General features: G+C 41.3%; 1 protein-coding gene across 2 annotated transcripts in view; it reads left to right on the top strand.

Annotated features, from left to right (window-relative positions):
* The first annotated feature begins 4,221 nt into the window (after positions 1–4,221).
* LOC311057063 (relaxin receptor 2-like) overlaps positions 4,222–26,592 on the top strand; it is a 158,499-nt gene continuing 136,128 nt past the window's right edge. For both annotated transcript variants that reach the window (XM_084073960.1, XM_084073959.1), the window contains exons 1-2: positions 4,222–4,567; positions 23,722–23,874. In XM_084073960.1, the coding sequence (XP_083930086.1) occupies positions 23,802–23,874 (73 nt within the window). In that variant the 5' untranslated portion in view covers positions 4,222–4,567; positions 23,722–23,801. The remainder of the gene's footprint in view (positions 4,568–23,721; positions 23,875–26,592) is intronic.

Below are 26,592 nucleotides of genomic sequence, written 5' to 3'. Positions count from 1 at the left end.
CTATCTGGGTTGCATTTTAGAGGCAAATATTTCCAGTGAAAAAATGACAACACAAGTAATCAAAAAAGTCAACCAAAGAACAAGATTTGTGTACAGGATCTCCTCACTGGTCAGTAGGAATACATTGATCACAGGAGCACTCATCCAATGTCACTTTGACTACGCATGCACCTCATGGTACCAGAGCACCACAAAGGCCTTATAAACAAGGCTTTAGACATCCCAAAACAAACTGGTCAGGCTACTGCTTACATCTTCAACTCCTCTAACCTCTGCTCATTTTGCTAAGGTGGGCTGACTCAGGGTAGAGGACAGAGTACAGCAACTTGCAATGGGCCTGGTCTACAAGATACACTAAACCACAAAGACACCCATGTACCTGTCAAACTACTTAAAAAACGTCAAAGACATCCACAATCAAAACACCAGAGGGAGCTCCACAAATCACGTTCAACCCAAATTTGGCTCAAACAAGGGGTTACATTCATTCTACTGCTATGCCACCAAAATGCGGAATGCCCTACAAACTTAAAAAAGTGTGAATCCTTACTTTCCTTCAAAACCGCTCTAAAAGAGCACTTACAGGTGGCTGCAATTCGGAATTGAGTACACTCTATTGCTTGTAGATCGGCTATTTTCAGCTAATGTTCACCCCAGAAAAGGGACGCTAAGGGTTCATGAGTTGCAAAGTTGCTTTGAAAACAGCTACATTAGGCAAGGGTGAATCACATCAACCAATACACCCTCTGCACTTCATTCCAAATCATGTGGCATTAAACGTGGAAGTGGAATTAAACCCAAATATATTCTGGAGATGTTTTGGCAATGACAAGACGCAAAGTAGGTTAGACCCCTAAATATCCGCAGACGATGGCCTGCTGTGAATAATGATAAATGTATTATGCCTCTCCGCCAGCCCGATGGTCAGAAGCCGACCAAGCATGTTTGGTCAGCCCTGATGGTTTGATTTGATTGATTTTGACACTTTGTCAGCTTGTTATTTTGTCGTTCTATGGCATATCATATAGGAACGAGAACCCATTTAAAGTTCCAGTTCACACGTCCAAACTTGGTCAGACATATAACATAAATGTATGTTTATGTATATATAACATAAACATCAATATAACATAGTAGAGTAAAATCAATTCTTTCCATTTTCCAATTTCTCTCACGTACCCCCTGTAATACCTCCACGTACCCCAAGAGGGGGCACGTATCCCCAATTGAGAACCACTGCGCTACAAGATTGTTTTCAAAAGAACAATTCACTTTAAACTTACTTAAAAGTATACGTGTTCCCGTCCTTTAAAGTTTAAAGGAGACGCACGCACACACACACACACACACACGCGTGCACACGCACGCACACACACAAATCACTTTCTGACTTTGCTCGTAAGTTAATAAATTCAGAGAGCACCGTGATTAAACACAAGAAGAACAAACAAGAACAAAAGGCTATAGGCTCGTAAGTTAATACATTCAGAGAGAGCACCGTGATTAAACACAAGAAGAACAAACAAGAACAAAAGGCTATAGGGAGCCATGACAGAAAAAACAACACTTGACGGCGGTTAAATTGATCGGGACAGGTAGGTAAGAGGGGATTATGGTGGGGTGGATAGAACGCCGAAGTGCCCAGAACAGCCCACTGAGCCATAGTCGGCTTTTGACCTCCGTCTAAAACAGGGTTATAATTGGTCTAACAGTGAATTTTTTTTAGCGGTCGACGTTGATTAGCTGTTTTTTAAGCGTCTGTATATAGACGTCTATATTATAGACGTAATTTCAACGGCTATAATATAGACGGTCTATAAATAGACGCTTAAAAAACAGCTAATCAACGTCTAGGATAAGCCTAGACCGCTAAAAAACGTTCACTGTTAGACCAATTATAACCCCGTTTTAGCCTAGCCCTTAGACGTATTTTAGACGTCTATTAGCCCGAAAAATGCTCAGTGGGAGAGAGACCAGAGACGGGGAAACTAAATTCAATAAAAGTAAATAAATCCACTTCTCATTTTGTTCTGCCTCCTCGTCCTCCTCCTATGTCCTCCATACGAAACAAACGCTCCTCCATTATCCGCCATGACGTTCAGCTTTCAGAAATGCAGAAGGGCGTTCGGGTGGCGCAGTGGTAAAGTGCCTTCCCACCACACCGCCGGCGCAGAGGCTGGGGGTTCGAATCCATTGCGGTGCATTTTGTCGAGCGTCTATCCATTAGGCCTGTCACAATTATTACATAATCGTCTAATCGCAGTTATTTGAGATAGTCGCAATTATTTGTGCATAATCGTCTACATGTTGAAACATTTTGCTGAACCCGCAAACATTCAAGTCTCCATGGGGTGACTAATAGTTCACCCCCAAAAATGTCATTTTGGGGGTGAACTATCCCTTTAAAGAAAATATCCACGTTTTAAGCGAGGTGGGGTCATTCCCCATATGAAATATGTTGGATGGAGAGAGTCTCTTCACTCAGAGAACACCAGTAACCGAACGTTCTGTAGCACAGCCAAAAACAAACGCACCTGACTGTGGAAGAAAATATATTTAACGACATGCACGCACAGGCTTTAGTGCTGTGCGCACCACCACGCGTAGAGTCTGCGCGCGACACGGACGCACGGAGTGTGGTGTGTGGGCGCCGATCCCGTGGGGGCCTCGGGTCCACAGCCCCCTCGCTCAACTGATGAGCCCCTCAGATCGGGGCCCAATTTAATTTCCATGACTATACCGCAAAGCAGCTCTCTGAAGGTTCAAATGGTGCCCGCGACGGCCGCGAGAGAGACGCATTCAACGCTCCGGCCGTTAACTAGCCAGGAATGTAGGATTGTAACAACCCCACCCAGCCATCAAGCCCTTGTAACGGACGATCTACACCAGACTTTTCAAAGCGAGCGTATGTGTGGTGCGTACAGCGCGTTTGTTTAGATCCAATTGATTATCAATGATAGCGGCTACTAGCCTGGGATCCAGCCTGCTTCGCTACGTTAGGCAGACTTTTTTTTCTCTCTTCGCTTATCAGTCTGGAATGCACCCCATTGACTCGTTTTGCAGAACTACACTGGAACTACATATGTTACGTTACGCAACGTCGTTGCTGATTGGATGTTGTTCAAACGAATGACGAATCACAACGATCACACTGTTTTTTTTGTCCCGCCCCGCACCACAGATCAATCAGAAGCCACGGTTCGATTCCAACCTTATGCCATGTCCCGCCTCCCTTGGAGATAGGAGGCATTCCAGACTGAGAAGCGAAGAGAGAAAAAAAAGTCCGCCGAACGTAGCGAAGCAGGCTGGATACCAGGCTAAGCGGCTACACCAGGCGCGCGGATACGCGAGTCCCCCATACGCAGACTTTTAAAATAAGACTGGATCTAAAAGTGTGCGTGTGCGTATATGTGCGTGTGCGTCGTGTGTGCGTCGTGTGCGAAAAAAAGTCTGGTGTGTGCCGGCAATAAACCTGCTCTGTATAGTTTGATGTTTAAACCTAATGTGACAATAAACCTGATTCTTCTTGTTTCTTGTTTCTTCTAATTCTTTTAGTTTGATTGCTTTTACTGTAAAGTTTATTTTACCTTAATTCCTTATAAATTATAATGGCCCTCTACAACTAAAATGAACGAAAATAGCACCTTTCATGACATGAATGCAGCTCAAATGTCTAAAATAATTAAACCGTTTAAGGTTTAATTAACTTTTTTTCAAAAGTTTGATTGCTTTTACTGTAAAGTTTATTTTACCTTCCTTATAAATTATAATGGCCCTCTATAACTAAAATGAGAGACTCAGAGGCATATATTGTACTTTTACTTCACTACAATTATTTGAAAACTTAGGTTGCTAGTTACTTAGTAGATTTTGATTATTCATTACAAAAAAAAACAGTAACCACTTCAGCCCATATGGCTATTTGAAAAAAGCAGATCTACAAGCTCACAATGCTCACGAATTTGAGGCATTGTGAGTTTGTAGATCTGCAATTTTCAAAAGATGTGTATACATTGAAAACTTGAAATGGGACATTTTGTATAATGAGTACTTTTACTTGGTAAAAGTAGCCCCCATGGCCAAGCACAAAAGTCTGTCTGCGCGCGCGCGCGCGAAGAGACAGAGAGAGCGAGAGAGCGACAGAGAAGGGTGTGTGAGAGACACGCAAACACACACAGTCTGCTAGTCGTAGTGTCTCTACCAGGGACACACAGAGGAACAGAGGAGAGACGGAGAGCAGATAGAAAGCAGGACACAGAGGATATAGAGAAGATGTTTGTTTCTCCTTCATTCAGCCTCTGATATCTGAGTTAATATGACGGCGGACTGACAGCTTGTCTGTCATGGTCGTTGTTCTACTGACTATCATAGAAGTCATATAATATGACACTGACAGGCTCTGCAAGGAATATCTGACGGAGAACCTACAGCTTGTTTCCAAAGCCCGTCGGAACCATAGAGTTATTTATAGTAAGGGACCAAAGGACCATGAGTGAAGAAGGGAAAGTTTTCCGCACCAGGCTGGAGAAATCAGTCCTACTTTTACTGATCAACTTCATCCCTTCAGGTAAGTTTCAAGTTTGTTCACACATTTATTCTTCTGACCCATTCACACCCGTCGTGGCTTGTTGTAGTGAGCTTGTAGATTGAGACACCGCAACTATAAATCAGGTAGGGTTTTTGTTTTTGTTTTTTGTAGCGTCTATATATGACCTTGTAATGAGTTAATTAGTGTTGCATTGCGACAGATGGAGAACAGCTGGGATGAGTTAGTTTCCTGTCAACATCGCATTAGAAGATAGTATACACTTGGACCCATTTAGACTGTCCATGCTGAGTTAGTGGTGGAAACTATTGTACCAAGGGTAACAGGACAGGTGGGCATCTGGGAACTAGGGACAACTGGGCACAAAAGCCACACGTCTGTGCACGAGGGACGTGTGGGCACCTGGATGAGTGGGCATTTTGGGGTGGAGATAACTGGGCACCTGGATGAGTGGGCAACTGAATTAGGATTTGTGTACACCACAAGTGTTTTTTTAACTTTACATAGCTTACTGTAGCATGCTGCTTTGTTGTTGATAAGTGACATTTAACCCACTGTTCTTTAAACCTCCAAACACAACACAACAACGAGGTCAAAAGTACGATATAAGAGTTTATTTGTCAAAATAGTACTGAGGTCAAAAGTAGCCTACCTAGTGATGAGGGGGAGGGGGATGTTTGTCTCTGTTTTTTTTTTCTTCTATCATTTTATTGTGTAATGTTCAGCTATGTTTTCTCTATCCTAGCATTCAGTTCAGCAATATTTTTAGTTCAGTTATTTCCCCCCCTCAATTCATTTTTTTAAAACTATACATTAGCTATATTTTCTCTATCCTAACATTGATCATTTGACCATTTTTTGGGCATCCTTAGCCTACTTCTTTTTGGTATTTTACAATTTTCCCAATTTGTTCTATTTGTTAACAGTACTGCTATTTTGGCAAATACACTTTTATATTGTACTTTTGACCTTGTTGTTGTTGTTGTTGTGTTTGGGGGTTTAAAGAACAGTCGGTTAACCAACAACAAAACGGCATGCTACAGTATGTAAAGTTTAAAAAACACTTGAGGTGGACACAAATCCACGAGGTCGTTCTTTTTACCAACAGCAGCTGAAGTCCTTGTCATGTCTGTCTATCAGTCCCCCCCGGTACACACAACACCACTGACCACTGTCTTAACACTTTCTTAACAGCATGTACTTGTAGTAGTCAAGTACACAAGTGCTGGTAAGCTGCTCTCTGTGCCCCTTTTATGCTGTACCTGGCAGATGATGGCCCCATAAAGTCAAAGGCAGACATTTTCTTTTGCTCTTTTGTGACAATTAATTTAAATATTAATAAGGTGGGCATAATAAGCTTCGGCCTCAGCTCAAACCTTTTCGGCCCAAAGTTATGTTGTTGACAAAATTCAACTGTTGAAATGTTTTTTTTTATCATGACCGAGATAAATAAACTATTCTACATGCCTAGGGGCGAGCGCCCCTCCAATGAATGGACAGATCGGACACAGTGGTGATTGGCTGCCTGTCCCTGATGGACTAGGAGCAAATAGACGGGCAGCCCACCTATCTATTGTTGTAGGGTTAAAAATTATTTCTTTTTTGGTCAGTTTTTCCAAGGCAGGCAAGAGCGCACTTAATTATGACAGGCTATTATTGATATTAATTCCCTTTAAAAAAAAAAAATCACATCCATCTTGACTGAGGGGGCGAGATGGTCCGGTTGATCTCGTGTCAACCTCTTAGGTATTCATCAGGGTCTGATGAAGACCCAAGACAGTTAGTCAAAATGTTGCCTTGCTCTAAAAAAAAGTTATTATCTTCATTTCTTTCCCTTGCAAGTCTGCCCACCTCTTGGGAACAAAGCACAAGCAGTACTTCTTGAACTTGTCATATGTACAGTACCTACTGTACCTGTTCCACCAAAGAGCACCTAGAGAGAGAGTACCTAGAGAACCGCTGTTTCCTCCTTTTGTTTTATTCTAAAACTAAGCCTTTAAAAAAGAAAAATAATAAACCTACTTTAAAAACGAACCAAAACTCAACGGAAATTGAAAACAGAAAGTCAAAACGGGAAAAAAAAGTGCAAAACTATAATAACCTCATCACAGGGCTGTGCTCACTGAGTCTGTACGATAGTCTAGGATTTCCTTGGTTTTGGATCTGTCGGTGCTCAGGTATTCTGCTGTGTATTCTCGGTTTAGGCTGGGCCAAATAGCTGTCTGTCTGTCTGTGTGTTGTGTGGGCACACACACACACATTTATAATTGCAATTACCTTAGAACTTGAGTTAGTGGGGGAACAAAAGTCCGCTGGCTCCCTCTATAGGCTCTATTCACAGCAGCCATATTATGAAGACATTCACAGGTGTTACCAATGATACTAATGAAGGCTCTGTTCCATTTAGTGGAGCACAGTGGTTTCCACGACCCCCATAACTCTGAGAGTGTACAAATGGAACCAAATGGACCCTTACGGGTCCATTTGGTTCCATTTGTACACTCTCAGAGTTACACACCTGTAAGGGGCCATTTGGAAGCCCATGAGGGTCCCTGGACCCCAACTGTAGACCCACTGGTGTTTCCAGTGGGCCAACATGCACAATATTAGCACCCTGACTCTGTTTGACCAGAATGGAACAGAGCCTTCATTAGTATCATTGGTAACACCTGTGAATGTCTTCATAATATGGCTGCTGTGAATAGAGCCTATTCCGGTGCTTGTCCATATGGTTTGCGATATGAATCTAATCTGAAGTCATGGTAAAGAGACATTGCTAGGCTACAAAGCCCAGGAATGCAAGTGAAATGCTAATGCTGAGCAAGACAATCCCTTCACGCTCTCCGTATCTTGTCTCTGATCTGTCCTAGTTCCTACCGTGTCGGACGTGACTTAAAGCGTAAAGCCTCATCTCACTTGCAGGGGTGTTAAGTAGCTTAGTACATGTGCCCAAGCACTGTACCGAAGTACAATTTTGAGATACTTTCACTTTACTGGAGTATTTCTAATTTTCAATACTTTTAGACATATATAGTAGCAACCAAACAGTTCAAAAATCAACATAAGAATACAGAGGAAAAAATATATACCATTATGTACAAAAAAGGCATGAGAAAATAAAAAATGATATACAAAAAAAGCATAATAAAATAAAAAGTATGTACAAAAAAAAAGGGGAGGGGGGGAGGTCGTCTGTCTACAGGGAAACTGGTACTAGCTCCTCTTTAGGCCTCCAGAAAGATGAGTTTTTAGGGCTGTTTTGAATGAGCCTAGCGAACTGCATTTTTTTGAGGGATGGGGTTAGACTATTCCATTCCTTGGTGGCTGTGCTATAGAAGGAGAATTTGCCCATGTTTGTTTTATGGGTGGGTGTTAAGGTGGCAATACACTACGAGATAATCTTAATATGAACGATTTTTAAATCGGGTATCATCACACACTACAAGATAATCTTTCAAGATTCTCTTATCAGATTATCTTAACATGCACACACTACACGATTAAAAAAATCTGGGACGTCTCACACTACAAGATTCTATCCAGATTCTCGGGCTTGCCCGAACAGCAATAATAAATAGAAAATTATATAAAAAAAATAATAATTATGAATTATTAATAATTATAATTATATAAGATATTATATCAGTAGCCTATATTATTTTGATATTAAATAAAGTTACACATTACAATCCGTACATTTTCATATGTCATTTCAGTGTTTTTCTCCGACAGCCAGCTGCGCTCCTGAGTAGAGCAACGCAGCACGCACACACACGCACACACACACGCGCGCACACACACACACACACACACACACACACACACACACACACACACACACACACACACACACACACACACACACACACACACACACACACACAATGCACTGCGTCAGAGCAGATCTACAAGTTCACAACGCGTCTCATTCGCGGTAGGCTACTTGTGGTCTTATATATCGCATTAGCTGTAGAATACAACTCTCGTAGACGTATTTATGATTATGACGTTTTCAATCTACGAGAGTTGTAGGGTTCACGTTCACCCCCCATGGACACAGGGACTTTCAGCACTATACCCCGTAGACACTCCGTCTCCGAACATGTACAAATTGAAAATAAAGGTGCTGATTTCCACGTCCCAAATGTTAACTCTCGCTTCGGGGTAGTAGTTTAATGTAATAATCCATATCTTTCAATAAAGAAGTGTTTTAATGCCGTCTGTGGCCGAACGCCATTTTTTCACCCTCGTTTACTTCTTGTTTACATTGAGTGTAATTCTGGGTTTCACCAGAATAAGACCAGATGGGAGCGTCACTACCGCACATTGGGAACTTCCGACAGAATCGGCCACAGACGGCATTAAAACACTTCTTTATTGAAAGATATGGATTATTACATTAAACTACTACCCCGTAGCGAGAGTTAACATTTGGAGTTTATGGGTAAGCACCTTTATTTTCAATTTGTACATGTTTGGAGTGTCTACGGGGTATAGTGCTGAAAGTCCCTGTGTCCATGGGGGGTGAACCCTACAACTCTCGTAGATTGAAAACGTCAGAATCATAAATACGTCTAGAGTTGTATTCTACAGCTAATAACCACTCGAAACCATTGTGCGACGAAAAATAATCATTTTTTTCATGGATTTAAGAACTATGAAGGGTGCACCAACATGAAAGTTTTTTTTCTAAAGCAGATGGCGGGCCAGAACATAATGAAAGGAAATGTATAGTTAACAAATGTACTGGAACTCCAAGAGTCAAGACAGAACGCCTTATATTTGGCACACGTTTGTGATACTCTCACAGAGAATGAATCAAAATGTAAACTAGGTGGCATAATAAACGAGCCCCCCCCCCCAAGACTGACCATGTAGCAAAGCCTACCGTCCTCATTATAATCATTCAACAATTTGAATGATTTTACTTTTATTCTCATTATATACCACTTCTGTCACAACGTCACATTATTAAGCATGATTCATCAGGATCGCTTTGCAAATCCACAAGCTCACACTGCAGCGCAGATTGAATATATAGTCGGGGCGCAACACCGTTGTCAGTGGTGTAAAGTAACAAAGTACATGTACTCAAGTACTGTACTTAAGTACAATTTTTAGGTATTTTTACTTTACTGGAGTATTGCCAATTTTCAGTACTACTACTACACCCCAACGGTAAAAAAAAAAAAAGTGTACTTTTATTGAGTCCACTACAATCATTTGAAAACGTTAGTTACTAGTTACTTTGCTATTATCAATTATTATATTATAAAACATACATTAACCACTTTAGCCCTATTTTATAGGCCTACATGCTATTTGAAAATAGCCGATCTATAAGCTCACGCAACACATTGTGAGCTTGTAGATCTTCTGCTATTTTCAAACATTAGTACTTTTACTTTTGGTACTTTAAGTACTTTTTGATACTAATACTTTTGTGCTTTTACTCAAGTCAATTTTGAATTCCGGACTTTTATTTGTAACGGAGTATTTCTATATTGCAGTATTGATACTTTTACTTAGGTAAAATATCTGAGTACTTTTCTCACCATGCACTGACCGTTGTACGTCGAAGCATAAATTGGTCGTTACTGGATGGATTGCAGCTGCTACTTATGGAGAGAGACAGACTGATTGAGATCACTAAACATTAATCTGCTGGTTAACAAGAGAAATGACACAAAAGTATAAAGAGTATAAAAGATGTGTATAAAAGATATGTGACAGACAGTGCTGAAAACAGGGCATTTAAAGATGAATATGGACACATTGGACAGCAGCAGTGCGTTCGGAAATTGCGCACCAGAGCGAGACCAGAGCGCACTCGCCTATTAGTTTGTATTGGCCAGTGCGCTCATGAGTTTCTTATACCTGGTGTCATCAATGCAAAGCCGTTGTGTTTCATCGGCTACACACGTTTTGGCTGTTTGCAAGCCAAGGAATATAATTTTAGACGGCAAGATGAAGCATGGAATGGTACCAGGCAAGTTATAAAGTTTAATAAGCATCTTTCAGGTGGGGATATATTCTCTATGGACATTATAGCTAATTATAGCCTATAGGACTGTCAGTCCATATCTTAAAATGAAAATAATAAAATCATTATCAAAATAATGTATTTTAATATAAAACATGGATCCACCGCAGCTGCACATGATTGTCCATCCTACATAAACTGTGTGTGTGTGTGTGTGTGTGTGTGTGTGTGTGTGTGTGTGTGTGTGTGTGTGTGTGTGTGTGTGTGTGTGTGTGTCATTGCGGTGTTGGAAGAACAGCGGCCGTATTTCTCTCGATGCGACCCGCACCAGGTGTTCAGTAGCGATCCAGATAAATATCATAACATTTTTTTAAATGATTTTGATGATGACAAAAAAGGGGGGAGGGGGGGTTCACCCGAGGGGAGGGGTTTTCACTCGAAATATCAAACTATTTTGAACGTGATCGGAGTGGCCCCGATCGTCTTGTGAGCAACTCGGGAGGGTTCAGATCGGATCTTTCAACCCTCACACTAGACGATGTTATGCCCGAGATTCGCCCCCGATCTAGGCTGGGGTAGACACGCCCCCCCGATACTCGGGAGGGTTGTTTTTTAGCCCGATTATCTCGTAGTGTATGGCCACCTTTACCAGATTGTTGTTTACGCTCCCTCTAGTTTTGTGACTGTGGGTGTCACTAACTTTTTCGAGGTACTTATACAGATATGCGGGTATAGATTTGCTATGTTTCACCCGTTTCAATTAAAACGGCCCCCGAACCTCAGGGGGTCCCCCTGGACTCGCATCTCAGTCCGAGGCCCGCCTCCAGCTGCCCGACGTCCAAGAATTTCATGCAAGAATTGAGTAAAGATTATTCAGCTTCTACACCACTAGTTGGCAGCAGCTAATAATCACTGGTGTTTGTTTTGTTTTGAGAATCAAGGTGTTGTTGTTTTGTCGCCGGTGAATTGTGACAGACAGTGAGACTACTGCTGATAGCAAAATGAAACGCACATATGGGCAGGTTTTTATAAAAAAAAGAGCATATTGGCTCTTGAACTGGTGCCTATCGGTACATAACTCGAACGGCGCTGAGTAGGCTCAAGCGAACGTCGGCACGTTCGGGACGGCAACTCGCTCGCTTTAGCTCGCTCGGTGGTCCCTCGCTTGGCTCCAGTTCGCTTGAGACTGCGCGCCTCCGTCATAGTCCAAAACCGAACTTTTTAAGTCACCTCCGTCGGTAGGTCAGTATGTCCCGGATAACACCCAATGAATGGTCTGATAAGGGTCGATCAGTATTTTGCCTACTTCGCCCATTCAATGGTCTGATAAAACGTGATAATTTCCCTTTCAATGGTCTGATAAAACGTGATAATTTCCCTTTCAATGGTCTGATAAAACGTGATAATTTCCCATTCAATGCATTGATAGCATCCAAATGGGGTGTCCTCTGAGACACAGACCGAGTAGACAGAAAATGGTGCCATCTTATCTTTAAAGAGCATTAGTGAGGATATGGATTATGAAGATGGATTGAAAATGGGTGAAGTGATGCCTTAACCCATTCAATCCGGGAACACATACTGTGTCATTTTACAGTAGATATATTTAGCTATAACCATTATTTTATACTTTGGCTATTCAAAAATACCAGATCTATAAGCTCATAGCGCGGCACGAGTGCCACGTACGCTTGTAGATCTGCTATTTTTGGAAAATATTGAACGTTTGGTGCAAATATTTGAATATGTATATATTTTTTAGAGCAAACAATAATATTTTTAACTCAAAACTTTGCTTCTGGGGATTCTACAAATGTCTTCTAAATCCTAACATTTTTCTTCTTTTTTCTTTTTTTACTTATGTTGCTATATATGTATATAGTGGTTCTCAGGACCACCCCCAGAAGCAAATATTTCAGTTAAAAATGTATATATTCAAAGATTTGCACACACTTTCACGATTTGTGTTTTTCAAAAATAGCAGATCTACAAGCTCATAGCGTGGCACTCGGCACAGATGCGTTCCCGGTCTTAAAGGGTTAAGCGTCACATTCATTGTGCATTTCATCAACGTCGCTACACTGAGCCTGAGAGTGAAAATCTCATTCAATTTTCCTGCTATAGTGTCCATCCATCATGTACAATTTGATTCATAGAGCTCATCTAAAATAGATAAGATGTATTATGTAATTATGCAGCCAATGTTTCTGAATGTGAACAATTTTCTAGTTTTTCAGAAAACCTTTAGGATTTCGAAGACATTGGTATAATCCCCAGAAGCAAAGATTTGAGTTACAAACGTTTGCTTTAAATATATATATATATATATTCAAAGATTTCCACACATTTTCCCTATTTTTCAAACTGAGCAGATCTACAAGCTCCGGCTCGTAGTGTGGCACTTGAGCCTGTAGATCTGCTATTTTTGAATAGCCAAAGAAATCTAAAAATGACACCGATTATTGCCCGGTCTAAATGGGTTAAATCACAGATTTTAAATCGCCACTTCAGAGAGTTGCCTCATCAGCATCGGAATTTCATATTGAATTACTTGAATTTTCTTGTTATTTGGCTGAGCAGGTCTAATTTGTTGACGCTTGGGTCATACTGTGGAGGAATCCGCGGAAGTCTTTCATCTCTGTTCTGTATGCTTTACACTCTCATGCGCAAGCTCCCTCCAATTCTTAGTTTGTGGTCTACTTACACCAGCTTATTTATGCTCTTTTGGTGCATCCACGCTGTGCATCAGGGAAGTCCAATACAAGGATGACACCAGTGGTGGAAAAAGTACTAATTTTTTTTTACTTAAGTCAAAACTGCATTGTAGATGCATACTCTGTTGCAAGTAAAAGTCAGGAATTCCAAATTTACTTGAGTAAAAGTACAAAAGTATTGGTATCAAAATGGACTTAAAGTACTAAAAGTAGAAAGTAGCCTACTCACTATGCAGAATGTCCAATTTCACAACTTGTATAGAAACATCTTTTGAAAATAGCAGATCTACTTGTAAGCTCATAATGCGTCGCATCGCGACGTTTACATGGCCACTTTTCTTCCAATCTGATTAAAACCCGATTGAAGGTTTTGGATCAAGTGTTTACATGGGATGTGATCTAATCCGATCTGGTGTATACATAGACCTGTTTTCAATTGGATTAGCTGTGACGCAAATGATGAAATACATAGCATTTCCTTGTATCCATTAGTAACTATAATAATAATAATAATAACAATAATATATAATGCAACTGCACATAGCCAGCCCTGGCCTATAAACAATACATATTTGTGCCTGTAAGAAAGCCCATAAGAATATACTAGCCTAGCCCTACATGTCATGGTCCATGGACAAGTGCATTCACGATAATAACAAAAAGGCTGTAGTAGTAGGATATGGGATATTGTGCTGGTGGTTTCTTAGGCTATTTATGATGACATTAGTCCCGGGTGGTTATAGTTCACAACAAAGAAGACGTTTTCAAAAAGTTACTGGCCAGCTCAATAACAGACAGGTCTACCCAGGGGGTGAGTGTGGTACTCTGGTTGGTTGGTCGGTCAAAGACGCACATGAAAGCAGTGGTGTAAAGTAACTAAGTACATTTACTCAAGTACTGTACTTAAAGGTATGGTAAGTGATATGTTTTGCTTAAAATAAAAACGTTTTTGTTAAAAGGTTACAGCACAATATTCTGATATTGTGTACCTAATCATTGCTATAGAGTGTATGTTCAGTAACATGAGTCTCCATGTCTCTCCAGCTCTTTAATAAACAGAAAATACTTTTTCAGGTAGGTGACAACATTTCAGCCAACCAGAAGAGAGCACCCATTTATCAGCTTAATTTTAATAGTGTTATCAGTCCCAATTTCACTTGTTCATTCTGTATCCTGTCTGAGTTCTCTATCCTGATTGGATCAAATTGGTATCCTGACCTGAAAATGCATTTTCTGTTTAATAAAGAGCTGGAGAGACTGTTACTGAACAAACACTCTAGCAATGAGTACTATCAGAATATACAGCTATTTAACACTTACTTTAACCAAAGATAATCACTTAACACTTAGGCCTACCTTAAAAAAGGCCTTATGTGCCACAAGGCACAAAGTGGATAGGTAACTTACCTTAAGTACTTTATGGGAGTATTTCCATTTTTCTATACTTTTATTCTACTCCACTACATCTCAGAGGCAAATATTGCACGGTTGCCTGCTCCCAATTACAGAATCATCTTTATCTCATAAATGAAGGCTCCGATCCAATTTGAGAGAAGGCACCTGCAATAGCGGAGAAAGCAGCTAAATGAACTCTTCCCCAGGTCAGGCTTGACTAGTTCAACTTAATTAAACCATTAAGACCGGGAATGCATCTGTGTAACCCACTTTGACCATTATTTTATACTTTGGCTATTCAAAAATAGCAGATATACAAGCTCATAGCACCGCGCTATGAGCTTGTAGATCTGCTATTTTTGAATAGCGAAAGAAATAAAAAAAAAAGGGACACAGATGTGTTCCCGGTCTTAATGGGTTAAGACCTGGAACTGTGTCATTTTTAGATTTGAGCTAAAAAGCATTATTTTACTATTTGGCTATTCAAAAATAGCAGATATACAAGCTTGTAGATCTGCTATTTTTGAAAAATCGTGAAAATGTGTGCAAATCTTTGAATGTATATATTTTTAAAGCAAACATTTTTAACTCAAATCTTTGCTTCTGGGGGTCCCTGGAACAAAACATTTCGATGGGGGTCCGCGGCCAAATACATATAATTGTGGTGGTCCTTGACATGAAAAAGATTGAGCACCACTGATATAGAAACATACGTTTTTCAGAATACTGCTGAGATTTAGGAGACCTGTAGAATCGGCTTCAGGTCTCAATGGGTTAAGATGGATGATTAATCTCTCATTTGCCTTATTGGAGGCTGATTCCCCAGCTGTGGCGGGGAATCAGGCTGATGCTGAGGTGCAGCGGTGCCTTCCTTGGATTATGTTCCTGTTTACAATTAGAACCGCAGCAGACTGACGGTGCGCGTTTAAAAAAAACAAAAACTGGAATGGAGGATCGCGACTAGGGGTGTACACTAATTTCATAAAACTATACGATACGATATTGGGCTCACCACATCGATACGATACGATATATGGCACTTTTTTATTATGAAAATATATGTGGGGGGGGGAAGCTTATGAAAATATATGGTGGGGAAAAAAAGCAAATGCAAACAACTACTTTTGTTTTTGCATTATTATTATTTAAATAATAATAATAATAATTCAAAACGATATTTATTTTTCCCAAAACGATACATATCGTCATGAAAACGTATCTCGATATATCGTGGGACGATATATCGGCACACCCCTAATCGCGACCGGACAATTTTTTTCCCCCTATACTACCGGACCCCGTGCGTGTAATGAGCCGATCTCTGTCAGGACGGAGGTGACGGACAATATTCCAGGATCTTTCAAATGTACAGTAAAATCACTGTGTTCGCTGGCAAGGGGACGATAGACGGATGAATGAATTAGTTAATTCCTGGCAGTGAATGAGTTAAGAATTGTTTTTTGGCTTTCATGCCTCTATTGATAGGATAGTAGTCTGACAGGAAATGGGGAGAGAGATGGGGAGTGACTTGCAGCAAAGGCCAGACCTGGAACTGGTTTTATCACACTGTCAGAGGTGGTGTGTGGGTAACCGTCTTCCATGCCGACATCTCGCCACTCCGACTAGTGGCTTCCGCGTGCGGTTAGGGTTAGGGTGAGGGTTAGGTATAGGGTTCGTTAACGTCGGAAAGGCGACATGTCGGAAAGCCGCCATGTAACCGGTGTGTGGACTTCACGTCTGCCATACAATTACAATACCGGTGGTAAATCTAGCAAATCTTTGAATATATATTTCTAAAGTGAACATTTGTAACTCAAGTTGCTTCTGGGGATTCTGCAAATGTCTTCTAAATCGTTTTTTGAAAAAAACCTATGTTGCTATAATATCAGTGGTTCTCAAACGGTTTTCATGTCAAGGACCCTCAAAATGATATGTATTTGGCCACGGACCCCTATCTCAAAATATGTTGCTACAGGGACCCACCAGAAGCAAAGATTTGAGTTGAACATATATATATATACAAAGATTTGCACACATTTTCTGGATTTTTCAAAAAATAGCAAATCTACAGAGTGCTGCGCTATGAGCTTGTACATCTGCTATTTTTGAATAGCCAAATAAATCTTAAAATGACAGATGCGTTCCCAGTCTTAGTGGATTAAGAAGGGCTGAGGAAGACTTGGAGATGAAACGTGTTTAGCCGTTAGCCCATTTATTGAAGACACAGCAGGGTGCCTTGTTATTCCTCCTCTTAGGACTTATTGATCACAAAGCCAAGCGCCAAGTCTCCTCGTCTTTGGTCTTATATGAGCTTTGGTCCAAAGAGCACATGTTTTTTTTATGTGCAAATCTGTTTGCGTTTGATCTCTATGTATCAATCCATGGTTGAACGAGGGAAACCAGACCAGGCCGTACTGTAGGTCCACTTGAATGTATGTGTTCTTCACTTTGTGGTTCAGTTCACAACCTCACATCCAAGATGTGTTGCAGTTAAGTAAGAAGTGCGAGTACTTCTTCCACCACTGTCTTTTTTGTTATGTATGACAGTTTGTCTATACTACTTGGTCTAATAAAAGTATATTTTCCTAAATCTGGAGACAATTCATATGTAAACTATACAGAGGAGGACAGGGGCTCGTTGCACGCACAGGGGTCTTGTAGTACTGGGGGGGGGGGGGGGGGGATTGGCCCGCCACGATCCTCTATTTCAGAGCTATGGTCGTTTGAACGTGGCTTGTTTTTTGAAAAACACTTAGAAAAGGAGTATCTATACTTTGACTCAAGTACTGGGGTTGAGTACCCCTGCTGAAATGTCCGAGTGTGAACAGATGTTTCTTCTCATGTTTATATGGCTGTGTGGTCAGGATGTGTGGAGAAGATTAAAGAAAAGCTTTCCCATCTCTCTTTAACCAGGCCTGCTTTTCTGGGTTATTGGCTCATTTTCAGCAAAGCCCCAAATGCACACACGCACGCACACATGCTCTTTATTAAACAGAAAATGCATTTTCAGTGCTCTCTCCTGATTGGCTTAAACTTTGTCACTTACCTGAAAATGTACTATATTCTGTTTACTAAAGAGCTGGAGAGACCCCTGTGACCCAACAAATGCTCTGTAGCAATGATTACTATCAGAATATAGTAATTTAACCTTTTTAACAAAAGAAAAATCCCCAAAAATATCACTTACCCTTTAAGTACTGTACTTAAGTAACATTTTGAGGTAATTGTACTTTACTTGAGTATTTTCAATTTCCAATACTTTTACTTCTACTCCACTACATCTCAGAGGCAAATATTGTACTTTTACTCCACTGCAATTATTTGAACATTTTAGTTACTAGTTACTTTTCAGATATAAATTATATTATAAAACATACATTAACCACTTTAGTCGTATTTTATTCCTAGGCTATTTGAAAATAGCCGATCTACAAGCTCACATTGCGTCGCGACGCGTTGTGAGCTTGTAGATCGGCTATTTTCAAACGTTGTAGTAATTAGACAATCGTGATAAAATGTTAAAATAATCAGACGTAAAAGGAAACAAAAACCCTCTAAACCAAACTCACCACACACGGTCAAATACAGCTAAAGAATAGAAAAGTGCAGGCCTCTGAGATCACACTGGGAGTGTGAATGCAAAGTTTAACGCTGATCGGTCCAGCGGTGCCCGAGATTAACTGTAGTGGAGGAAAAAGTACTGCATTTTTTTTTACTTAAGTTAGTAAAATTATCAATACTGCAATATAGAAATACTCATTTACAAGTAAAAGTGTACTTGAGTAAAAGTACAAAAGTAATGGCATCAAAATGTACTTAAAGTCGCATCGCGGCGCATTGTGAGCTTGTGGATCGGCTATTTTCAAATGGCCGAAATGTATATAGGACTGAAGTGGTTAATGTATGTTTTGTAATAATAATCAAAATCTACAAAGTAACTAGTAACTAAAGTTTTCAAATAATTGTAGTGGAGTAAAAGTACAATATTTGCCTCCGAGATGTAGTGGAGTACAAGTCAAATTATTTGAAATTGGAAATACTCAAGTAAAGTACAAATCCTCAAAATTGTACTTAAGTACAGTACTTGAGTAAATGTACTTTCCACCACTGCGCACAGCACACACACACACGCACACACACATGCGGTCAGGGGTGAAAACATAATGGGTCTTTCTCCCTGTTGGGATGGCAGATCACAGATTCTTCTGTCCAGTCTTTTATGTCCTTTTTTGTGCTTTGTTGCTCTTTGAAACTGTTTTATATGCTGTATGCTCACAGTTATGATCCACAGAGCGCAGCGTAGCTGGAATCATTTATAAACGTCCAAAAACGTGTGTTTTTTTTTAACCGTTCAACCTTGAACATGCCATTCAACTTAACCCTTTAAGACCTGGAACGCAACTGTGTCATTTTCAGATTTATTTGGGAAAAATCGTGGAAAATGTGTGCATATAGCATTAGTGCGTTTTTTTATGCTCAGACAGGGCCATGTCTACTTCTGTCAGACTCAGCCCGTCTTTTAAAAGCCATTCTAGCCTCTGCATGAAGCTCTTGAACGTGATCCACCCTGGCTTAGCATTACATGCTTTTGACCTATGTTTGAGGAGAGGCCTGCTGGAGATGCAGAGTGACTCCACAATATACTCATACAAGGTAGATGACTCATTACAGTGTCGCACATTCCTGCAGTTCATGTCGCGACACAATAGAGCATCTTTTGGCACCTTAATATTACCTAGCAAGGCATCAGAACTATTTACATATTTATCAAGATTTCTCAGTTTAGACCAGCCAATTTTTCCCTGCTCTCAAGCTGTTATCCACAGGCAACAACACTGGTAAATTGCCTGTATTTAACACCACACAAAATGGTATGTGGTCGGTGGTAGCCAGATCATAGACAATCTCCATTTTTATCTATAGAGTCATGTGTATCTACTGTACAGAGGCAATGATCAAGCCAGGAAGTAGTGTGCCAAGCCTCGCTAATATAAGTATAGCTCTTCTCAGGCAAAAGTACCTTGCTAGACAAAATCAAACCACTGTCTACACAAAATTGCATTAAAATTATATAGTCTAGCCTTAGCAATACAACAATCAAACAGCACAGAGACAGTAAGCTTTATCAACAAAACAAAAAACAGCTATTCTCTTAGCAAATACACCTAATCACACAAGCTGTGGGATGTTGTGACCCGTCACCCCACACATAATCTCTCAAGAACAGATTCAGAGCTGCGCTACTGCATCTGTCGGGAGGGCCATTCAGAACGTGTGAACGTTGGCCTACAAGTGGGTGTGCCTTCAGATCAGGAAGCAGGCCGCGCTTTACCCAATCAAATGTAGCGGGCGGAATTTATATCTGTGCGTTCGCTTCCCACTGGAAACAAACCCAAACTCATTTAAGTTCTCGGAGCCGACAAAACCACGGAAAGTTAGTAATATTTTAACTTGTTCTTCCATCATAGAAACAAGTGGGCTTATAACCAAAACGATCCATTATTCGTGGGAGAAATGGTGTTAGTGTTCCGTGGAGAAATATTGTTAGTGGAAATTAAACCATAGGCGCGCCACCGGAGGAGGAGGGCTGAGGGCCGACCAAACAGGCCTGTTTCCTGTGGCCACGTTTTATGCGCTACCACCAGAGTCAAATGCAAAGGTAAACAACTGCAGAGGGTGCTGTTTTTCCCTTTTCTTTGACGATGGGTTCCCAGATTGCCCTACACATAACAACAGCCCAGCAACCACCAGCAACATAACACTTCAGAACCATGGACAGCAACCGCAGCAACATGTCAGCGACAGACTTGCATGAAAGCATTATATGTGACATTCTAGATGCAGATTTACTTCAAACGTGCTTAATGACAGCTGACATTACATTTATATTCTCTTCTGCGCAATAACCGTTCTCCCAGATAAACCATAACGGCACAACACAACAGCGGCAGCTGTTCATCATGTTTCATGATGCTATTGGGTGCCAGTATGTTAGAATTCCATTGGCTCTGTTTCCACACTGTTGAGACATTGTTGCCCTGAAACCTTTCTTTGATCTGAGTAGCAGAAGGTGTTACTCCTGAAGAGATGAAGGAGGCCAAACCACCTGTACAAACAAGCCTGCCCATGCCAGGGGGTTACTGTCCTGCAATTTTCTAGGGTGTGGTTTGCAGAGGTTAAATACTGCTCTAAAAAGGAGTTTAGGGGCTCATGGAAGGACGGGAGAAGGAGAGAGAGTTTAGCTCAGGGTTCAGGCCCTCTTGAGCTTTGAGGACAGGACAGATAAACTGTATTTGTTTTTTTATGCTGTTGAATTCCACAATAAACGTCATTCTTACCAGCTTCACCTTGCATGGACAGTAGGCCCGACCTCGATTATTGGAATAGTCGACTAATCAGTCGAGGGGAGTCTCGACTGCATAACATTCGACTGAGAGATAGATTGGCAGTCGAATCAGACTGATTTGACTGCCAATCTCAGTTGAATCCATCAGTTACCTCGACATTTGAGGATAATTTATCTTCTGTAAATGTGAGAAAAATGTGATGATAAACGGTATGGGGTTTTATAACGAGGTTTGCGTGTTGTCCGTATTATGTGCTCCCTTCTTCTGGTCCGCTGTCAGCAAGCTACTTTGCATGATGCGAAGCAACAGATTGTTTTCTAGACAATACACAGGCGTTCATTGAAATATAACATTCTGCTCGCAAATGTTTGCTTGTAAGATGGCCCAAATAACAGCCACTCATGCATGGCATTTGTTTACAAGGTTGATTCGCTGTTAATAAGCTACCGTGTGAAAACAATGGGAAAGTGCAACATATTAGTTAGGGCTGTGAATCGTTTGCTATCTCACGATTCGATTCCGATTCTTGGTGTCACGATTCCGATTTTTATCGATTTTTTTCAAAATAAACGATTCTCGATTTCCGATTCAAACGATTCGATTCAAAACGATTCTTGATTCAAAACATAGGATACATTTATGTTACTTTTATAATTGTAAAGGTTTTATCAACTGATAATAATGTAAACACACAAAGGTAAATCCAAGATCCTCCCCCCCCCCAATTTTTTTTTTTTTGAAAATCGATTTAAAAAAAAATGAGAATCGATTCTGAATCGTCCAACATGAGAATCGCGATTCGTATTCGAATCGACAACCCTAATATTAGTATGCCGTTGTCAACCTTAATGAAGTTGGGGTCTTGGCGTTTATTACGATTATTATACTAGGCATTTAGCAGACACGCTTAGACCTAGACTACAAACAACGTGGTAAATGGTCACGGATGTCATTTAGTGCTAAGAAACTAAGATTCAAGGTAAACATCAAACCTACCATCTGTCTAACAGCATGCTGTCTAAATGACCTTCTTATCTTACCACTGTGCTCTGGTTTGACTTTGTCGGGCTTTGTCGGGCGTCTGTGCGAACACAATTGGCCCTGTGTTCGGGGGAGGGAAGCCGGGCGGGGAGGGTGATATTTGTCATCACATACTTCTACAGGCTGGGGCGGCACCTGTCAGTGGGGAGTGTTGGGCCGGCTGAGTAGGATGAAGGCTCTACGTCCTCCTGGTGGGGGCTCCTCACTGACAGGTGAGGTTTGTGTGTTTGTGTTTTTCTTTTTATACGAAACAAAAACGATAACATTAAACAGACAAGTAACCAACCGACATATATAAGTATAGTATAACTAGCATCTATCAAAATAGGTGACAAGAAGGGATACAAGGAGAGTGCTAGGGGGTGAGGTGGATTCTGAAGAGACTGCTGTGGAAAATGGGTGTGAGTCTGCAGTTCTGTCAGTAGGGAGAAGCTTGTAGTGAGGCATTGGCCAGGGTGTTTTACAGACGGTTCCGAGGTTTAATTGAGCAGGAAGGGGCGTGGGGCTAGATCACATCCTGAAGGATGTGCCATTGTCTTTGATTTCCAGAGAGAGAGAGAGAGAGAGAGAGAGAGAGAGAGAGAGAGAGAGAGAGAGAGAGAGAGAGAGAGAGAGAGAGAGAGAGAGAGAGAGAGAGAGAGAGAGAGAGAGAGAGAGAGAGAGAGAGAGAGAGAGAGAGAGAGAGAGAGAGAGAGAGAGAGAGAGAGAGAGAGAGAGAGAGAGAGAGAGAGAGAGAGAGAGAGAGAGAGAGAGAGAGAGAGACTTTCCCCACTGACGCGGTTGTCTTTGCTAATTGTCTCCGCCAGGAGAGTTTGTTTTCACTTTCCGTCAGCCAAGCAAACATTGGTCGAGCCTCACGTGACACTTGACAATACGGTGAAATAGTGTGATCTGATTGGCTAGTGACATATAACGGGCTAGAAATACATGTGTCACTTTGAAAGAGTCTTTGCCTCTTTCAAAGTGAGGTAAGACAGGAATAATCACTAAATGGCTGAGAAATGGCGGATACTGTAACTATTGGATAGGACACTTACACAGACAGGACAGATAAGGGCACTTACTGTACACAGACAGGACGGATAGGACACTTACATAGACAGGACGGATAGGACACTTATACAGACAGGACGGATAGGACACTTATACAGACAGGACGGATAGGACACTTATACAGACAGGACGATTTTTTTGTAAGAATTAGAACATAAGAGAACATGTTCTAATTCTTAGAACATAAGAATTAGAACATTCCCAACATTCCCAACACAAGTCTGCTGGCGGAGACTTGTGCTCCGAGGAGCACTTTTTCTAGTTTGAATTATTTTCCATAATAATAAATAATGTGGACTGGCACCGCCGTACTAATTTGAAACAGGCTGTATGCAGCATTCTTTTCAGAGCCAAACATAAACAGGTTCACCCACACACCTGCAAACAGCAGATCCACATCTCCCGTGTGGATTCTTCCCTCTGTTAACCACATGAAGCCTAGCAGCGTCCAAATATAACATGAGTTTAAGAAAAGAAAACTGTTAGGATTTAGATAGTTCGGCTGTCATAATAGCCGAACATTCTGGAACAGTGTCAGGAATGTGTGGAATTCTTAGTCATGGATGACTGGTTAATTTTCTTAACGAATGATGTTCTGATGACTGCGGACTGAGTCATCTTCCCCTTGTTGTCTACCGACAGGCTCCACAAGGAATATCTAACCGAGAACCAACAGCTTGTTCGGCGCACTTGGACCTTTCCAAGGGCCGTCTGAACGGACCATGAGTGCCGAAAAAGGTTGGAGCACCAGGCTGGAGAAATCAGTCATCCTTTCCCTGATCAACTTCATCCTAGGTAAGAGTATTGATGAGAAATCCACCGTACAGTTTTTTTGTAGTTTTGTTTTTGTTTTAAGCTTCATTTACCCGAAGTACTGTAGGTACAGTATGTTGCGCACGAGCGCTGTTATTCAGCAACGCCTTGCACACTCACACTGACACAGATCCATTCAAGTGGTTAAACTGATTTTGATGCTTATATTAACTCATTTTGTTGGAGACCCCCCTGCGTTTGTGATCATGCGGCCTATAGTTGCGTCTTTTGGGCTTGTTTTCGTAGGCCTGGCCACTTGTTTTCTCTTGCAAAACCTGACAACATCTGTCTTTAACCCCAGGGTGTGTGTAGTCAATTAGCCGTGACAGAGCTTTGTTGTTTTCGGACCCCCTCCCAACCCAGTTCCAGCCTTTAGGGCAGTATAACACCAGGGTCTTCGGTTCAACTTCAATCAGTGTTTCCTCCCTTTCTTTCACTGAGTTAGCAAGTCAAGTCACAATATATATATGACACGGCCACCTGTTCAGGTCAAAAACTGTTTCAGTCTGGATACAAAGATTTATTGGGACAATTAGGAGTTCTGCAGTGTGGAAAGGCGGTGGCTGGGTTGGGCTGCTTTAATTTTAAGTAGTCTGGACTACTGTTATGCTCATTTAATGGTCTTCCAAAAAAGCCCATTGAGATTTAATTGTCTTCCCAAAAAGTCAATTGAGACACTACTTCTAATTTATTCTCCCTCTACGCACCGTGTGTATTTACACGTACCAAATGTATGTGTAAATGGATGTACAGTCTAACAACCAAGACTGCACCCTTGGTTGTGCTACTGAAACAGTGAAGGAAATATGGATAATAGCAAGGTTTATGAACTACGGAGAGAAGAGAATGGAGAATGTTCACTCTATCTCCAGCTCTGCCTTGCTCTTGCTCTCTCTCCCTCAGCCCCTTGTGCTATGGGGGCCTTGCAGCATTTTATAATAATCAAATTGTGGGTGTTTCCCATCCAGAGTGCCAAGCACAGGTTTTTTCCACCCATCTCGTAGAGCAAAGAGTGGTTGGGATAGTGTGATGTATGGGGGGGGTCATTCTGCACATGCGTTCATGCATTCTTTTTTTTTTACACATTCATTAAATACATTTATCATCCCACGTTAACGCGCCTGTTGCTTCAACACTTTTGTCCAAATCATCATCAATCAAGTCCCAGTCAGTGAAGCAGGGACGTGCTGACCACTGGGAAATGTGGGACAACTCCCGAACGGCCGGTCCATTCCAGGCCAAACCTTTTTTTGCCCCCGTCTTAGGATCATTACGGTAATTTTTAGGCCGGCGCCGGCTGCTGGTAATCCAGTTTTTGAGGCAGGGCGGCCCACAAAGTAAATATTACTCATGTGATTGGCCCACTGGCTTGTCTCTCATCTGAAATGGCCAATCCTTGAGTAGCACCGGCCCACAGAGCAGAGAGACATCACATTGGCCCACTGGCTTGTCTATCGTCTGAATACTGGCTTAGTGGCCCAATCACTGGCTACAGTGATCTACAAGCTCACAATGCGTTGTGAGCTTGTAGATCGGCTATTTTCAAATGGCCGAAATGTACATAAGGCTGAAGCTGATGTATGTTTTGTAATAATAATCAAAATCTACAAAGTAACTAGTAACTACAGTTTTCAAATAATTGTATTGGAGTAAAAGTACAATATTTGCCTCGGAGATGTATTTGAGTAGAAGTAAAAGTATTTATAATTGGAAATACTCCAGTAAAGTAAAAATACCTCAACATTTTACTGAAGTACAGTACTTGAGTAAATGTACTTAGTTACTTTACACCACTGTATTTGAGATTCCCAGGCTGAATTAGGTTGCCCAGCACGTCCCTGCAGTAAAGTCATAACTTTCCCACAAAGCACAGAATATCGAATTAATCTACCCGTCCTTTGCTGATCCATTGCAAAGATCTAGGGGCGGGGCGGCAGTGGCTCAGGAGGGAGGCTATAATTCTCGGCTCCCCATGGGTTAGTGTCGAAGTGTCCTTGATGTGTGTGTGTGTCTGAATGGGTGAATGTAATGTAATGCACATTGTGAAGCATTCATCATTTATCTAATATCCCGCCTGTTGGACTGGAGATGTATTGGTAATCACATTACCAGAATCATATTCTGTCCATTAAGACCGGGAACGCGCCTGTCACTGTGTAACCACGTAAACCAGTATTTATACTTTTACTTAAGAAAAAAAAGAAGTACTTTTTCCACCACTGATTACAGTAATAGTCAACAAATAAATCCTTCCAAAGCTGGGTAGTCCAATAGCCTTAGGGGAAAACACACAAAAACAAACAAAGATCCTCATTAGGATTAAGGGCATCAAGGCAATATATCCAGAATGTTTCACACTGGTTGAACAGCTCCTATCACATCCCCTTATTAGTGGTATAATATGCCCTGATGGCTTTTCGCCAAAAAGCAACAGAAAGCAGAGACAAATTGACATTTATAAATCCTTTAACATTAGATCGGACGGGGCTGGGTTTGTTGTGATCACATTATTTCGGGTTCTACTCTTCTCCAGAAGTCATAGGATCACTCATAGGTTGGCGAACAGCGCCCTCTAGCGTAAACCATTGAAAACACCACACACTCGTCAACTCGTCATTGGCAGTGTGCAGGGCCGGACTTACCGTTGGGCTAGGGTGGCCTGCAGCCCAGACGCCCCCAACTGGGGGGGGGCTAAAAAGA

Source organism: Gymnoscopelus microlampas, assembly GCF_963454915.1.
Source record: "Gymnoscopelus microlampas genome assembly, chromosome: 12".
NCBI classification, from domain to species: Eukaryota; Metazoa; Chordata; class Actinopteri; order Myctophiformes; family Myctophidae; genus Gymnoscopelus; species Gymnoscopelus microlampas.
This window is presented reverse-complemented; position numbering and strand designations above follow the sequence as displayed.